At 34.9% G+C, this 18,900-nt stretch overlaps 1 protein-coding gene across 5 annotated transcripts in view; it reads left to right on the forward strand.

Moving 5' to 3' along the window:
• The window catches only part of KCNQ5 (potassium voltage-gated channel subfamily Q member 5), a 551,365-nt gene that overhangs the window by 80,348 nt on the left and 452,117 nt on the right, over positions 1-18,900 (forward strand). The window contains exon 2 of one of the 5 annotated variants that reach the window (XM_081293799.1): positions 13,862-14,028. The exons of the other annotated variants lie outside the window; for them this stretch is intronic. Coding sequence (XP_081149925.1) covers positions 13,925-14,028 — 104 coding nt within the window. The 5' untranslated portion in view covers positions 13,862-13,924. The remainder of the gene's footprint in view (positions 1-13,861; positions 14,029-18,900) is intronic. 5 annotated transcript variants of the gene reach the window in all.

Raw genomic sequence — 18,900 nt, forward strand, 5'->3', positions numbered from 1 at the left:
ATCATTTCAAGTGTCTCTTCCTTTCCTTGGGTTCAGTGTGGATTTTTCTAAAAAATATTTTCTAATCTTTCTCGTCTTCTCCATCATTGCCATCTCTGACCTGCCTTAGGCCCTATTCAACTCTCTCCCAGTCTCCTACTGGATTGTTCCACTCCATTCTGTCCTCTGCACAACCACAGGGTGATCTACTTAGGATGCAGATCTGTAGATGTCACCCCCCTGCTGGAGACCTGCATTGGTCCCCTGCAACCAGCAGGCCAGAGGACAAGCTCTAATCAGGCCAGATTACACCCCTTGTGGACAGGAGCAGTCCTCATTTCTCCATGCACTCTACCTCAGACTCTAAACTCCATTCTAGCTACCTTTGAACTTGTTGTGTTGTCCTGCTCTTCCCAGCCATCTGCCTTTGCCCATGCTGCCCTTAAATCTCTCTTTCTATTTACTCTAACTTTTCCTTTTAATCCCAGCTCCATATCACCTCCTGAAGAGATTGCTTTAGGTAGCACTTGCCTCTGCCCTGGGCATCTCTTGATTATTGCACTTATGCCTTGTTTTGTAATTATTTGTTAAATGTCTGTTTCCCCCAGGAGATTGTTAATTTTTGAGGGATAAGAATTATGTCGTACCAATCCAACAAAACCAAAAGGACTGAAAATAGCTAGTTAAACCATTACTTTAAAAATATTTTATTTGGCCAGAGCTAAGGTACCCAAACTTAAAATTCTTACAAAGAAGCATTTGCAGACAAATCAGCTCAGTCTATAAAGCAACAAATTCAGGTGGTTTAGATGTACTGTATGTCAGCATTTTTAGATATTTTCTCATTTGGTCTGATTTTTTTTTTTAAAAACATGTTTTCCATTTATCCAATTCTGTTTGTAATATGTGCTTTAATTTTCAGCTAAATTTTAAGATTGTACATAGGTCTGAAAAGGAAGTCATTATCTAGGATGAGGACATTTGATATATTTACTGTTCCTATGAAACTTTTAAAACTGCTCATTCTAGGAGACTTCCTCTCAAAATAAGGTTTAAAAAAGGAAAATTCAATAAATGATTTTGTGCCTGCTTTTAAATGTTAATATTTATGCTACATTTTTGCATGTCTTAAAATAGGCCCAAACATATTTTCTATGAAAATAAAAGTGAATTGTAACTTACTTCTCTGAATTCTTATAATTGCACATGAGGTGTTATTTTAAATTTTTAAAATTTTTATTCAATAGTTTCAGATATATTTTAATTAGGTTTTAAAAGAAGATTATTTCCTGTTTACTTGTTTGTACATACATAATCACAAATGTTAGAAAATTATTTCTTGATGTTTATGGAGTGATAGTGGAAGCATGTGAAATTTAATTTTTAAAAATGGTTTCTAAAACTCATAAGGACCAAACTGAATTATTTTCAAGTTCATTATTTAAGCTCTTACATAATACATTCACAACATTCATGTTCTTTTTATGCCTTTATAAACTTCTTTTTTCCCCCTAATTTCCCAGTGAGAACCCTGCAGGAATTCATGCAAGATATGCTTAATAAATTCTTTTAGGCAAATGTAATAATGACTTTCTTCACTTAGTATACTATATTAAGAATTTTTCAAAAAATAAAATCATATGTAAAATGAAATCTGATAACAGTTTTATAATTTGAGGGTGCCTTCTTAATTAAAAGAAAATATAATATGAGCTTAAATTGTCCATACACCTTGTTTTTGCTTTTTAGAAATATTATCTTAGCTTTTCTGAAAAATTATCGTAAACAATGAAATGTTATTTCTTTTCGTATAATATGTAAAATTCTTTCTTTTGGGCATAAGAAAGTATTTTTGCAGAGTTTCTTTTCATAATTTTCACTTTTTAAAATTTATACATGACAGTAGAATCTATTTTGATATATTTATATAAGCATTTAACATATCTTATTCTAATTAGGATCCCAGTCTTGTGGATGTACAGGATAGTAAGATTCACTGTGGTGTATTCATATATGTACAAAAGAAAGTTATGTCAGATTCATTCACTGTCTTTCCTATTCCTATCCCCACTCCTTTCCCTTTATTTGCTTTTGTCTAATCCACTGAACTTCTACCCCCACCCCTTGTTGTGGTTTAGCATCCACATAAGAGAGAACATTCGTCCTTTGTTTTGGGGGGATTGGCTTACTTAGTATGAGAGTCTGCAGATCCATCTATTTACTGGCAAATGTCACAGAGTCATTCTTCTTTATGGCTGAGTAATATTTCATTGTGTATGTATACCACATTTTCTTTATCCATTCATCTGTTGATGGGCTTCTAGGTTAATTTCATACCTTAGCTATTATGAGTTGTGCTATTTTAGACATTGATGTGTCTGTGTAGTGTGCTGATTTTTAAGTCTTTTGGGTATATACTGAGGAGTGGGATAACTGGGTAAAATGGTGGTTTCATTCCTAATTTTTTGAGGAATCTCCATACTGCTTCTCAGAGTTGCACTAATTTGCATTCTTCAACAATGTATGAGTTTTCCCTTTTCCCCACATCCTCGCTAACATTTACTATTACATGTATTCTTGATAATTTCCATTCTTGTTGGAGTGAAATCCCAGTATAGTTTTAATTTGCATTTCTCTAATTGCTAGATATGTTGAACATTTTTTCACATACTTGTTGACTGTGCATATTTCTTCTTTTGATAAGTGTCTTCTGGTTTCTTTGCCCATTTATTGATTGAGTTTATCCATTCTGTAACTAGAACTCTTTTAAAACATGAAATGGTATTATTTGATCTTTCTGTATCTTTATCCCATTGTACATCTCTGGATTCAGTAATAATACAAAGAACATGCTATTTCTTTTCCTTTTTCTTTTTGATTTTAAAATGATTATAATGCTATTGCATTAAGTCTATAAATAACTTACAGAAAATGTATTACAGTAGTTTTATCATGTACCCCTCAGTTCCAAAACTTAGAAGCAACCCACTGCCTTCATAATAGCTTAGTCTGCCTTTCATGTTATTTCTGGATTGACTTTTTCATGGTGTCTTTGTTCCAAATAAACTGAACTAGTCAGTATTTCTCCAGGGATTTCTGTTCCTTACTGTATTTGCTTGATTTTTTCTCTCACCTGATATTCTTCCCTTGGTTTTTGTCCAATCCCATCTCTCAGCCTCATAGGGAGTAGGTGGTATTCTGAGACATGCTTTTGGAGGTGTACTGATTACTTATTCACTTTAATCTGTAGGACAAATTGTGACCACAGATATTCTGCTTCATCAGAATTCCTTGTGGGACTGTCATCAATTAGGCCAAACAGCGGATGCTAAAGCTAGAATATAAATATGCTTGTATACAGTCAGTTTACTGCTTTTCTCAATATTTAACAAGTATGAATAGGACAGACTGCATTTGCCAAGGTATAAATGGTAGAATTGCCTCTACAGAGAAAAAGAAACACTAGTTACTTCCTTGTGGAGACTACTTTCTTAAAAAGAGGAAAGTTTAGGTCCTTGAAAAGAGGAAAGTTTAGGTTAAAACTGAAGTATTGTTGCATTTTTGTGTAACAATTCTTAAAAATAAGCCTAGAGGTTTTACTGTCAAAGGATTTTTTAATAAAATGTAGACAATAAGAAATGAAAATTTGTAAAATCTAATTTTTTCTCCTATAAGATTTTGTGTTCCTTTTTTAAAAAAAATAAGGTGGAGGAGAATTTTCAAAGCAATTATCAAACTTAGTTTGATAATTGACATAAAGTACCTGTCAGGTTTTATACCTAAATGGCTTCAATCTGGGAGGTAATTTGTCATATTGTTTAGTGTCAACAGGGTCAAATTCACTGAAATATATTATCAAAATACAGAGTCTAGTTCAAGGTTTTTTATTTTTTTATTTTTTTAGGTATTGTTGTCTTACAAAAAAAAAAGGTTGGTGTGAAAAGTTGAACAAAAGAATAGAAAACTATTAAAATTAGCTATTTGCCTAAATTGATTTGAAATACATATTTGACAAATGTTTACTGTGTGAGAAGCTTGTTTAATTTACTTTGAAATTTAGGTTAAATGTGACAGCAGAAATCAGAAATATTAAAAATTATAAAAATTAAGTTTAATTAAAATGCCACTCATAATGTAGTTGCATTTTCTCTTTGTATATGAATTGTTGAGTGGTTCAAAACAGAAACACCTTATTGGTCATTGTAAACATAGCTATTATGATCTTATTAAAGCAGAAACATAAATGCACCAAGTAAAAACTATGAAATGGAAAGGATATTTCCTGCATAAGTTTCAGAAATCTGGTAAATTTCATATATTATCAAATATCTATTGCAATTGAAATTTAAAATATGTCTTTTTTAAAGTAAGATAAAAATGATGTTATCATTCATCTGTTAGAGATTTCTTTGTGTTTCCTCTTTCCCAGAAACTGTGGTAGACACTCAGAATGAAGAGATGAATTATAGTTATCAATCCTCAGAGATTCACAGTACAGAGAGAGTAAAGAGAGCTATAAGTGAATAAATGCAATAGAAGTATTTAACATGCAGAGGTGTATAAGGAATATAGCAAAAGCACATAGAGATCAGCCTTACTTTGCCCATGAACTTCTGGTGGATTCTAAAATATTTATATGCATACATACATATGTATGTATGTATGTATGTTATAGTCATATGAATGCATATACTTGTAGTTAAAAAATATGAGTACATATCTGAATACATATGTGAGTACATATATAAACAAATTTTAATCAGTTTATGAATATCAGTATATAACCAGTTTTTCTTATTTTTTCTATGCCTGAATTACTTTTTGATATTAGATTAAGTTAATGAGAAAGCATTATTAACTCCTATTAAGCAATAGATTCTCTATTTTAGTTAATTCCTCATGTGGCAACCTAAATTGGTGTCATGATAGCCTTGAAAGCATCAAGGTGCCTTCCTCTTGATGCATTAAGCCAAAGCATAATTCACCAAGGGAAATATGACTACTGCAAATGCTTGTAAAAAGAAAAATACAGAATAGCTTTCTACAGTAATCCACACCACCATTAATTATAAAGTACATATTTATCTGTTCCCTTGTGAAAAAGAACAACTCTTAGAGCCACATGCAATAATTTTCTATGTTCATTCATATTCATAACATGAAGACACCTACACCAACATGATCCCTCTACCTGTATTATACTTAGGATACTTTTAGGAAAATTTGTTAACTTAATTGTTTCTTGACTTCCATGCCGAGGACAGAGATGTCTAGTTAACATAGTCATATAAGGTCTCCAGTGGGAATGACAATTAGCTACTTCATAAAAACTTTTAAGATTTTCATGCATATTACCAAAGCCACTGGCTTTTTAAGTGTATTAACCATTTCCATTACTGAATGCAAATTTTTGCATCTCATAAATGTGTCCTGTCCCACTAGAGAACTGTGTTGATGAATATTCCTTTAAAAGTAAAGGCAGGAGGTCTTAATTCAATTAAGAAAGATCAGTATCAATTTATCTTGGTAAAAGAAGTGTTCTGTATGTGACTGTTAATCTCTATCTTCAGGTTTTATCCAGTTCTGGGATATATCTATGTTTATCTATATCTATCTAGGAATTATTTTAAAGTGACATACTTTATACCTTGATTCAGTAGGATATGATATGAAGTTTATGTTTGTTAAGTGAAATTAAAAATATTGAAAATCATCCAAAAATAGCTCTTGAGAAAAATTATAGCTAAGATAAAATGCTTAAGTGTTCAATTCATTCCATGATCCTTGAATCTCCTAGAATTTAAATTATACATTTGTCTGATAATAACTAATTTAGGATAGAATTTTAGCTAGATATCAATTATAATTTTATATGTGCATGTTTAATCATTAAGCAGACACAGAACATCTTAATAAATCTGAATGAAAAAGATTTTGTTTCCACTAGAGCAGGTGGACACGTCTTCAGGGTCCACAGTCGGCATTCGACTATGCTGGCTTTGTGTAATCAGCCACCATATTCAAGAATCTGGCCCTAACCTGGCCTTTTATCCAAACTCGGCTCCCAAGTTGTAGTTCTTCTGTCTCTAAGATTCAGAACTTCCAGGTCAGATCCAACCATATAGAGTGAAATTACGGCATTTTCTGGTTTATCAATGTAAACTGGAGAACAGCACACTAAGTGAAATAAAATCAAGGGTTGAATATTTTCTCTCATATGTGGAAGTTAGACCAAAATAAGGATGGTGGGAGGAAAAAGAAAAATAAAACCTAAGGGAGTAGGACAGTAAAGGGGGGAAAGTAATCAAAGAGGAAAACTAATCAGGTTTAGTAACATAAATAAACAAATATGACTGGAGGAAAAAACCAAATCTCAATAATAACCCTAAATGTTAATGGCTTAAACTCACCAATTAAGAGACACAGGCTAGTCGAATGGATTACAAAACAAGATCCAACAATATGTTGCCTACAGGAGACGCATTTGATAGGAAAAGATATACATGGACTGAAGGTGAAAGGCTGGGAAAAATCATTCCACTCATATGGAATGCGGAAACAAGCAGGAGTGTCCATACTCATATCAAACAAAATAGATTTCAAGCCAAAGTTAATCAAAAAGGATAAAGAGGGACACTGCATACTGCTCAAGGGAACCATACACCAACAAGACATAACAATCATAAATATATATGCCCCAAACAATGGTGCAGCTACGTTCATCAAGCAAACTCTTCTCAAGTACAAGAGTCTAATAGACCACCATACAATAATCATGGGAGACTTCAACACACCTCTCTCACCACTGGACAGATCTTCCAAACAAAAGTTAAATAAGGAAATTATAGAACTCAACAACACAATTAACAACCTAGACTTAATCGACATATATAGAATATACCACCCAACATCAAGTAGCTACACTTTTTTCTCAGCAGCACATGGATCCTTCACAAAAATAGATCATATATTATGTCACACGACAACTCTTAGACAATATAAAGGAGTAGAAATAATACCATGCATCTTATCTGATCACAATGGAATGAAACTGAAAATCAACGATAAAAGAAGGAAGGAAAAATCATGCATCACTTGGAGAATGAACAATAGGTTACTGAATGATCAATGGGTTATAGAAGACATTAAGGAGGAAATTAAAAACTTCTTAGAGTTAAATGAAATCACAGACACAACATATCGGAATCTATGGGACACATTGAAAGCAGTTCTAAGAGGAAAATTCATTGCTAGGAGCACATTCCTTAAAAAAAGAAAAAACCAACAAATAAACGATTTCATATATCATCTCAAAATCCTAGAAAAAGAAGAGCAAAACAACAGCAAAAGAAGTAGAAGGCAAGAAATAATTAAAATCAGAGCTGAAATTAATGAAATCGAAACAAAAGAAACAATTGAAAAAATTGACAAAACCAAAAGTTGGTTCTTTGAAAAAATAAATAAAATCGACAGACCCTTAGCCATGCTAACGAAGAGAAGAAGAGAGAGAACCCAAATTACTAGCATACGGGATGAAAAAGGCAATATCACAACAGACACTTCAGAAATACAGAAGATAATCAGAAATTACTTTGAATCCTTATACTCCAATAAAATAGAAGATAGTGAAGGCATCGATAAATTTCTTAAGTCATACGATCTGCCCAGATTGAGTCAGGAAGATATAGACAGCCTAAACAGACCAATAACAATAGAGGAAATAGAAGAAACCATCAAAAGACTACCAACTAAGAAAAGCCCAGGACCGGATGGGTATACAGCGGAGTTTTACAAAACCTTTAAAGAGGAACTAACACCAATACTTTTCAAGCTATTTCAGAAATAGAAAAAGAGGGAGAACTTCCAAATACATTCTATGAGGCCAACATCAACCTGATGCCTAAACCAGACAGAGACACTTCAAAGAAAGAAAACTACAGACCAATATCTCTAATGAACCTAGACGCAAAAATCCTCAATAAAATTCTGGCGAATCGGATTCAAAAACATATCAAAAAAATTATACACCATGATCAAGTAGGATTCATCCCTGGGATGCAAGGCTGGTTCAATATACGGAAATCAATAAATGTTATTCACCACATCAATAGACTTAAAAATAAGAACCATATGATCATCTCGGTAGATGCAGAAAAAGCATTCGACAAAGTACAGCATCCCTTTATGTTCAAAACTCTAGAAAAATTAGGGATAACAGGATCATACCTCAACATTGTAAAAGCAATCTATGATAAGCCACAGGCCAGCATCATTCTGAATGGAGAAAAATTGAAGGCATACCCTCTAAGATCTGGTACAAGACAGGGATGCCCTCTCTCACCACTTCTGTTCAACATAGTCCTCGAAACACTGGACAGAGCAATTAGACAGACGAAAGAAATTAAAGGCATAAAAATAGGAAAGGAAGAACTTAAATTATCACTATTTGCAGACGATATGATTCTATACCTAACAGACCCAAAAGAGTCTACAAAGAAACTATTAGAGTTAATAAATGAATTCAGCAAAGTGGCAGGATATAAAATCAACACGCATAAATCAAATGCATTCCTGTATATCAGCGACAAATCCTCTGAAACGGAAATGAGGACAACTACTCCATTCACAATATCCCCCCAAAAAATAAAATACTTGGGAATCAACCTAACAAAAGAGGTGAAAGACCTATACAATGAAAACTACAGAACCCTAAAGAGAGGTATAGAAGAAGACCTCAGAAGATGGAAAAATATACCCTGTTCATGGATAGGCAGAACTAACATCATCAAAATGGCGATATTACCAAAAGTTCTCTATAAGTTCAATGCTATCCCAATCAAAATCCCAACAGCATTTCTTGTAGAAATAGATAAAACAATCAGGAAATTCATATGGAATAATAAAAGACCCAGAATAGCAAAAACAATGCTAAGCAGGAAGTGTGAATCAGGCGGTATAGCGATACCAGACTTCAAACTATACTACAGAGCAATAGTAACAAAAACAACATGGTACTGGTACCAAAACAGGCGAGTGGACCAATGGTACAGAATAGAAGACACAGTAACCAATCCACAAAACTACAACTATCTTATATTTGATAAAGGGGCTAAAAGCATGCAATGGAGGAAGGATAGCATCTTCAACAAATGGTGCTGGGAAAACTGGAAATCCATTTGCATCAAAATGAAACTGAATCCCTTTCTCTCGCCATGCACAAAAGTTAACTCAAAATGGATCAAGGAGCTCGATATTAAATCAGAGACACGGCGTCTAATAGAAGAAAAAGTCGGCTATGATCTACATACTGTGGGGTCGGGCTCCAAATTCCTCAATAGGACACCCATAGCGCAAGAGTTAACAACTAGAATCGACAAATGGGAATTACTCAAACTAAAAAGTTTTCTCTCAACAAAAGAAACAATAAGAGAGATAAACAGGGAGTCTACATCCTGGGAATAAATCTTTACTCCACACACTTCAGATAGAGCCCTAATATCCAGAGTATACAAAGAACTCAAAAAATTAGATAATAAGATAACAAATAACCCAATCAACAAATGGGCCAAGGACCTGAACAGACACTTCTCAGAGGAGGACATACAATCAATCAACAAGTACATGAAAAAATGCTCAACATCACTAGCAGTCAGAGAAATGCAAATCAAAACCACCCTAAGATACCATCTCACTCCAGTAAGATTGGCAGCCATTAAGAAGTCCAACAACAACAAGTGCTGGCGAGGATGCGGGGAATTGGGTACACTTGTTCATTGTTGGTGGGACTGCAAAATGGTGCAGCCAATTTGGAAAGCAGTATGGAGATTTCTTGGAAAGCTGGGAATGGAACCACCATTTGACCCAGCTATTCCCCTTCTCGGTCTATTCCCTAAAGACCTAACAAGAGCATGATACAGGGACACTGCTACATCGATGTTCATAGCAGCACAATTCACGATAGCAAGATTGTGGAACCAACCTAGAAGCCCTTCAATAGATGAATGGATTAAAAAATGTGGCATTTATACACAATGGAGTATTACTCTGCAATAAGAAATGACAAAATCATAGAATTTGGAGGGAAATGGATGGCATTAGAGCAGATTATGCTAATCGAAGCTAGCCAATCCTTAAAAAACAAATGCCAAATGTCTCCTTTGATATAAGGGGAGTAACCAAGGACAGGGTAGAGACGAAGAGCTTGAGAAGAAGATTAACATTAAACAGGGATGATAGGCGGGAGGGAAAGGGAGAGAGAAGGGAGATTGCATGGAACTGGAAGGTGAGCCTCAGGGTTATACACAATTACATATAAGAGGAAAGGAGGGGTAGGAGAAAAATTATATAAGTGGAAGAAACGATTTATAGTAGAGGGGGTAGAGAGAGAAATGGGGAGGGGAGGGGAGGGGAGGGGGGATAGTAGAGAATAGGATAGACAGCAGAATACATCAGACACTAGAAAGGCAATTTGTAGATCAATGGTAATGTAACTGATGTGACACAGCAATCTGTATACGGGGTAAAAATGGGAGTTCATAACCCACTTGAATCAATCTGTGAAATATGCTATATTAAGAACTATGTAATGTTTTGAACAACCAACAATAAAATAAAAAAAATAAAAAAAAACTAAGGGAAAGAAATCCCATGAAGATATCAGAGAGATCAGTGAATTAGAGACAGGGGATTGAGGGGGAGAGAGATGGGACAGGAAAAGTGAAGAACAGTGGCATGAATCTGACCAAACTTTTCTATGTACATATGTGAATATAGCACAGTGAATTTCACTCTTATGTATATCTACAGGGCACTAATTAAATAATGATGAATAAAGAGAAGGAAGACTAGTAAGAGTAGAGGAAGGGGAATAGGGAAAGAGGAAGGGAAAGAAAAGGGAGGTATTGGAGATTGAGCTGGAGCAAATCCTATTCTGTGTTTGAATAATTACATCAAAATGAACCCCGATATTATGCATATCTGTAATGAAATACTAAAAAAATAAATTAAAATAGAAAAAAATTTAAAAAGATTCATATCTTCCCCTCCATTTCTCTAAAAATATAATTTCCATCCTTAATTCTTAATTATTCCCATCATCTGTGGTCCAACTGCTAAGGGCTCCTCACTACTCTGGACAGTCTCTGAATCACTGAAATATCTATTATCAATAGGGGATATTTAGATTCATTGATAAGGTCTTCCATTGTAGTCTGATAATATTGTTACTTACCATGGACTCCTTTTTTATTTTTAAATTGTTGGACCCTTCTTTTTAAGAGAAGAATCCATGACTTAGTCTTCTGTTGCTGCCCACATAGAACACAAAGAGACACAGGTGCTCAGTAATGCACATTAAATTAGTAGATTACAAAGATCATTACGAAAATTATATGTCAATGGATCTCAGTTAGGAATGATTTTGACTCCCCCAGGGCACATTTGGCAATATTTGAAGACATTTTTGATTATCAGAACTGCAAATGAGTTTCTACTGGCATCTAGTGAACAGAAACCATCGATGCTACTAAAGGTAACCGTCTGCCAGTGCACAGGGCAGCCTCACAACAGACAGTTATCCCCAACCTCCAAAATGTCAAGAGTGCCAAGGTTAAGAAATCCTGCTTAAATGGATGTGGAATTTGAGTGTAAGCAATGGAAGATCTTATATATTTTCTCCTTCCCCTCTTCCTCTTCCTCATTCTTTCCCCAACCCTTTCTTTTCCCCTCCCCTCCCCCTCCCCCTCTCATCTTCCTCCTCCTTCTCCTCCTTCTTCTCTCTTTCTTCTTAAGGAAGATCAGAAAAATGTTCCAGAGATAGCTAGATGTGATTTGAAAACTTAGTTCTCTAAACCTGCATTTGGCTTCCAACAGAAAAAATTCAAACTAACTCTATACTGTGTTTGTCAAAACACAGAGGGACCACCTTAATCCTGTGATCTGTTCTTGCTAAATTTACTCTATAATCTGGGTTGTTCATCAGTCTTTACTCTTTCTTATTCATACAACTGCCTGCTCTAAGGTTGTGGTTTTGTTTTGTTGCCAATGTATTTACTTAAATTCAAATTACAACTAAATGACAAAACATTTATGTATTTTATTTTTTCCCAAATAGTTGTTCATATTAAGACATATTAAGACATATTTTCATATTAAGACATATTTTGTATGTATTAAGACATGAAATGGAAAGAAATAGAGAAAAAATATGGAAAAAATTTGAAACTCCTTTTATATGTTCTTAAAGATAAGAACTAATTTAGAATTTTACCCTTTGGCAAAAAGAAAAAAAAGTTATATTTGAGCTAATTTGTTTAATAAAGCAAATACTTTTCCCCCTTTTCTCTAGGTTGAGAAATAAATGAAAAGGCAATAGGTATTTTTACCTTTTGGTTCATGCACTTTTCAACAAGTACTCAGATTCCTGTGAGGGTCTTTGGAAGAGAACAAACACAATTCTGTAAGGATGCAAATGTAACATACACAGTTTTAATTGAATTGCATCTCTTTTTGACCAATACCAAATAATAAATTAATTATAATATTGATTAGTTTTCCTTATTTTTAAGATTCTTTAATAATAATAGGCATAAAAACATCTACTTTCTTAGTAATATTTAGTTTAGGGTAGGAAGCTTTCCAAATTTATGCTTTTATTGCTTTGTTTTTAACACATTTATTTCAATCTACACAAAACATTCAAATAATTTGGTCCTGGTATCCCATTCATTGGTGAACTTCAGTATCATCCATATAAATAACAATCTGGGATTACACTTGGTCCTTGAAGGGGAAATATTTCTAGAAATAAAAATACTGTTATTCTGTCTCTCCTATAATTTTCATAGCACTTTGATGGCAGTTTTATGGTCCCTAACAGAGATTTGGCCCAGAAAAAAATATGCTTAAACTGAGGGCGTACCCCTGCTAAACCAAAATGAATTGTGAAATAGCTAGAAATGCTACAACTTCTCTTCATGTTCTGCAAATTATTTCAAGATGTTTTCTATAAACTTTCACTACTTTTGCTTTTTTAAAAAATCCATTCAGCAAATATTCACTGAAACCATACTACGTATTTGACACTAGGTCTTATGTGCCTGGCACTGGTGAGCAAACCAGACATTCTTCTTGTGCTATGAAGATTAGAATCTGGTGAAGCAAACAAATAGGAACCAACTAATCATACAAATAAACACATTTGTTAATTCATTCAAAAAATATATATATTGAGTGCTCCCTGAGTTCTGGATCTGTTCTAGACTTGTAAGACACACTGCCTGAACCCATTGAGATGGGCTTTTACTCTGGTAGCAGATAAGGTGATATGCAAATACAAAAACAGTAGAAATTATCATGGCATGGGATACTATGAAGAAAAATAAAACCGTGCAAGGACATGTAGAAAGTTTTAGTATTTAGGATAATATGTTTGAAGACACAGTGGTTGGGGAAGGCCTCACCAGGGGGTGATATTTGAACATAGACCTGATTGAAAAGCTCTTGTCCTGCCCAGAGAAGAGGCAGGAAATACCTGACATGTTGGCACATTAGCAAGAGAAATGAAGTGAGTGAGGGTAAGAATGGAAGGAGATTAGATCATAGAGGTAGGAAGCGTCCAGATCTTATCCATGGTAAATACTGTTGATTATTACAAACTCAGAAGACTGCACTGCAACAAACACTGGATGTTAAGAGAAAATATAACAGGGATTATACCCTCCCTCACCTGGGAAGCTAGGGAAAGGTTCTCTTATGGAATGAAGTGTGTCTCCCCCCCCGAAAAAAAAATTAAAAATTAATTTAATTCCCAATGTGAGTATATTTGGATATAGGATGTTAAATGAAGTCATAAGGTTGTAATGGTAGCACCCTAATCCAATAGGACTGGTCCCTGCTTTTAAAGAGAAGAGATGTGGAGGATATGTTTATATAGAGAAGAAGCTACATGAGGACCAGTGACAGGAGGGTCATCTGCAAATCAAAGAAAGAGGCCTCAAGAGAGACTAATCCTATCTGCACCTTGATCTTGGACTCCCAGCCTCCAGAACTGTGAGAAAATAAATGTGTGCTGTTTGGGGGCACCCAGACTGATTTTTGTTTGTTTTTTGTTATTATTGTTGTGACACCAATAGCAGACAAATATAATATCTCTGAGGAGGTGACCTTTTGGCTGAAAACTAAAGGTTAAATGGGAGCTAATTGCATGTAAAGAAGTTTAAGGGAAGAGCATGTGTATAGGGTCTACATTTGAAAAGTGTTCAGCATATTTGAGAATTCGAAAGAAAAACTTTTGTCTAAAACTGAAGAGTAATCGTGAGGGCAGCATGTGGAAAGATGAAAGAAGTAAAGGAAGCCAAGTCATGTCAGGCTTGATAGGCTCTGTGAAGGGTTTTGTTCATTAGCCTAAAGGGGTTGACAGGATCATATTTGCATTTTAAAAACATCTTCTGGCTGTGAAGAATTGGAGTAGAAAAGAAGTGAGTTCAGAGAGCTGAAGCAAACTAGATAGAGATGATGGTGGTGGAATTGGATCAGAATGGATTGGTAACTATGAATGAAGCTGGCAGAAGAGGGATTGCTCCCACATCTGTTTTTTTTTTTTTTTTCAAATAGAAGGAAGTCGATGTCATTTTTTAGGTGAAGAACACTATCTATAATTTTGCCTGCCACCTGATCAGTTGCATTTGGAACACGGTAAATTTGAAGTGCATCTGAAACCTCCAAGTGGAGAATCTGGAACTCAGAGAACAGATTGAGACTAACGATACAAACTTGGGAGCTAAAAGTATATTTTAGTCATCAAAGCATGCTACAGTATAAATTCTTCATAGACAGGAATTTAATGTTTTGTTCACAGATTTAGCCCAAATACATGGAACAATGCTGACATACAGAAGGCATTCATTCTATACTTATTTGTTGAATGAATGAATGAATGAATGAACAAACGAATGAAACAACTACCTAAAGAGGGCTTGATATGGAGAAAGAAGCAGACTTAGAATGAACTGGGGGAATGTCAACGTTTATAGGCTGGGTAAAAAGGAATGAGCTTACAGAGAAACAGCAAAGGAGCAGTTAGAGAAAGAAAGCATTACAGTCTGATATTTGGAAAGCCAGAGAAAGAATGTTTTGAGAAAGGAGAATTTGTCCTTTCGAGTGAGTGACATACAGCAGCAAGCCTAGAACATGAATGAACACTTCTGAATCCTAACAGCTAGATGGGCTTTAAAACACTTGAACCTGTTTATCAGAGTTGTCAATCTTTGAGTCTAGGAAGATGTGATTTCTTGTGTGTAAGATTTATTCACACAATAGCCATTTGGAACTACCTTTGAAAACACATCTCTGACACATTCCCAGCATGGGTGCATACATAATTACATCATCATTCTTTGTATTAAATTATGGTTTCAGTGACAGTTGGAAAAAATGTGCTCAACTAATAGAATACCGATCGTTTTTCTTGGCAAGTTCACTTGGAGTATTCTCTCTGGACAAAAAGGCAACGTTTTATTTTCCTCTCCTGTCCTTTCAATTTACTCTGTGCTTCCCTGCATTTTGGCACCTGAATTAACTTTGTGTATAACTACACGATAAATCATAATTTAAGATTTTGCTGAAAAGTAAAAAATAATCTTATTTTGCCACCCTTATAACTGTTTTTCTTTTAAAAAACAGATGAACTGATTAAAAGAAAAAATGATTTTCTGGTAAGGACTGTAATTAATTCTCAAGGTTTCGAATGTAAATTGTCTAACCCTGGTTGTTCTCATATGGTTCTCTGCCTTGAGCACAGCTGTGGGTCCTTCTGGAGACTGTTCTGCACACTCATGAGCATGCTTATCTTATAAATAAATTGGGGTCACAGCTCTCAACCTAGAGATTAAGGGTGTTTACTAAAAAGTCCTGCCAGTCTCTCTCATCTGAATGGCCTCTTCCTTGAGACAGATAATCCACTTGGGCTTTTAGATACTATTATCTGCAGTGGAGACACTAGGAGAAGAGCCATTAATTAGTCCTTGGTTTAAACCTCAATTGTACCATAAATATTTAGTTTAAAGAATACTACTTCCTCTCCCTCCTTTCCATATTTTTCTTCAACGCAGTTATTCTATTTGATATTTTATTAGATGTTTATTACTTATTTGGCTTTGGTAAGTCTTCCCTTGCAAGATAATTTGCATGAGAACTGGAATACCGTCTCTTCTCATTTGCTATCTCCCTGGACCCAAAATGATGCCTGACATATTGTAGGTGCTCAGTAATATTTATAGAACAAATAAATGAATAGATGCTTAAAGTCTGATGACAAGAGGTAAATATAAAAATGTTGATTGGGTTTGCAATTTAGTTGGAGATGCAGCCCCTGATAACAAGTCAAAGGCAAACAAACATCTTTGCTTGCTAATCTCTAGCTGACTTGCTCCAGCCTCAGATTGGATGTTTCCACATGAAAGTCAAACAGGTACTTCAAACTCAAAGTATTTGAAATGCAGTTCTTTAATTTTTCCTTTTTTTCACCTCAAACCTTGACATCAGTTCCTCCTCAAGGCTTATCCTTATCTTTGAGGGGCGTGTCACTTTCACCTGCTCATTTGAGTTACAAAATTCTTTTCTCTCCTCTCCATCACATGTCCAAAGAGTTGCCAAATTCTGTTAGTTCTGCTTATACAATGTGTTTCTATCTACCTTCCAAGCTACTTGTCTTAGTTCACAAGGTGACTTCCCTTTCTGATGCTTTCAACCTGTCTTTCGTCCAGTTAGTATTCCATATTGTCAGCCAAAATGTGTTACAATGATATGATAATTAGTCAATGTGATGTTCACTGATCAATTAGCAAGTCTCTTTTATGTGTCTATTCTAGGCCTAAGCAATAAATACTTCAAGTCCACGTAGGGCTTCTTGTCTTACACAGTAGTGCAGAGATTCGATAGGCTTATGTCAATGCCCTTCTCAAAGTTGTTCAAAGACTTTTTGTCTCCAGCAGAAGAAAACTTAACCCTGATATTCCCAGACCATTATGTGTGAATCCACTTACTTTATCATCTTCATCTCAGACCATGCTCAAAATCCTAAACACAAATGTTCTGTAGACACCTACTGTGTCCTTTCCAGAGAGGTATGCGCTTCATCCTAGGTTGTTCCTGTTTTCTTCTCATCCCCCTAACTGGAATGAACTTCCCTTTTTCTGTACACACATTAAAAAAATCACTTTTATTCTTGGAAGTCCAGCTCAAGTGTCAGCTTACCTATGAGCCCTCACCCTGCTACCCTAGGCAGAATTAAGCCTTTCTGTTTGCTTATTGACTCCATTTATCCCTCCATGAGATCATTTACTTCTGTGGAATAGATTTTAAGTGCCTTAGAGAGATGCTCTGAGTGAATTTTTGTTGTTGTTGTCTTTAAGGCCTCTTATTACTAAGTCTTAATCTCTACCTAATTACCTGTTTGAGGTATCCAGGTCATACCCATGACTGCATTTCTAAGGAGTTTCCAGATTCCCTTCAGTATGTTCTATGAAGTGCAAGCCATGGTTATGCAATGCTATATAGTTGTTTTGCTGTTTTTCTCTCTGAAGTTCTCTGTCTCTGATCTATAACAACGAAGGAGTTTTCTGCAGCACATTTGGTAGGAAGGTTCACACCCTCCTTGGAGTTCAAAATGGAAATGAATCCTCCACTAAACTGAAAAAAAAAAAAAACACTTCATAGCACAGTCATGTAATATCATTAAATGCTTTGCTTTCCTTTCCTCTCTGATACAGCTCAGGAGCAGTCACTTGTGTATTCCATGCTTAATATAGTGTGGGTTACAAAAGGACATGAAAATATCTTTTTATGGATATTTATGGATAGTGGTTGCCTTGGGTATTGTTTGATAGCTACTGTGCTTTCACTAATGACTATCAGACTCAGAGTTTAATTGTCAACTGCTACATTTCAGAATTCCTTCTTATACTGGCTAATTTCCATCAGTTTCTAAATGGTAACTGCTAATGTCAAGTCAGTTCAAAAATAGCAAAAACTCTATTTCTCCTTAATATCCGGAGAATCATATTCATGGGCACCAGGGAGTCTAGGCATAATTCTGATAGTTTTTTTGCCATCAGATTTAGAATAAACAAATTAATGTAGAAATAGTTTTCTAACAGGAGATAACAAGGAAATGGGCAAACAAAAAGTCAACGTTTCAATGAGGAAAAATGCAGTCTCAGTGACCAGATTAGTGGTTTAATTTTTTTCTTTTGTAAACTGGATGGAATTTTTTAAATGTAGGCAAGAATTTAAAAATTATGCAATCTGACTAAATATTTGTCCCTATCTTTAAATAGTTGTCTTTCTATTGGGGCCAAATTTGATATTTAAATGTGTTTTATTACAAAGTAGCACTTGCAAGATTATTTGCTAGTGACTATTTCTTTAACTGGACTGAGGTAAGTGTGATTCATCTCTAGAGGAGTTAGTTTCAGGCAGGTCATTACAGGGTAGGTGTGGAGGATTAACTCCAATCCCTAACCCTGCAATGAGATCACTGAAGAGCTCACTTGGTGGATTGTGGTGCACAGTGTGGCCATGTGCCAGAGTATGTTCATGGTGCAACACACTTCCCAAATCTCTGGGTCTGACAAACTTTGGCTCTTAAGCACAGTTACAGAGCCTTGTACACTGTGTGTATATTCTTAATAAAAATTTTTGTCTTTTGATTATTACAAAGACTTTCTTGGTAAGGAGATTCAGAAAAGATCATGATATGTAGGTTGAAAACCGAGACATGAGCAGAAGGAGCCAATTCTAAACTTGGTTGAAGTCAGCTCCTGCCTTCATATAACATTGAATATCTTTGGTTCCTCATTAAAACTTAAAAAGGACAGATATGTAATTTACTTTGAAATATAATAAAAGCATTTAAATTTTTAA

Source organism: Spermophilus citellus, assembly GCF_964194105.1.
Source record: "Spermophilus citellus genome assembly, chromosome: 5".
In the NCBI taxonomy this organism is placed as follows: domain Eukaryota; kingdom Metazoa; phylum Chordata; class Mammalia; order Rodentia; family Sciuridae; genus Spermophilus; species Spermophilus citellus.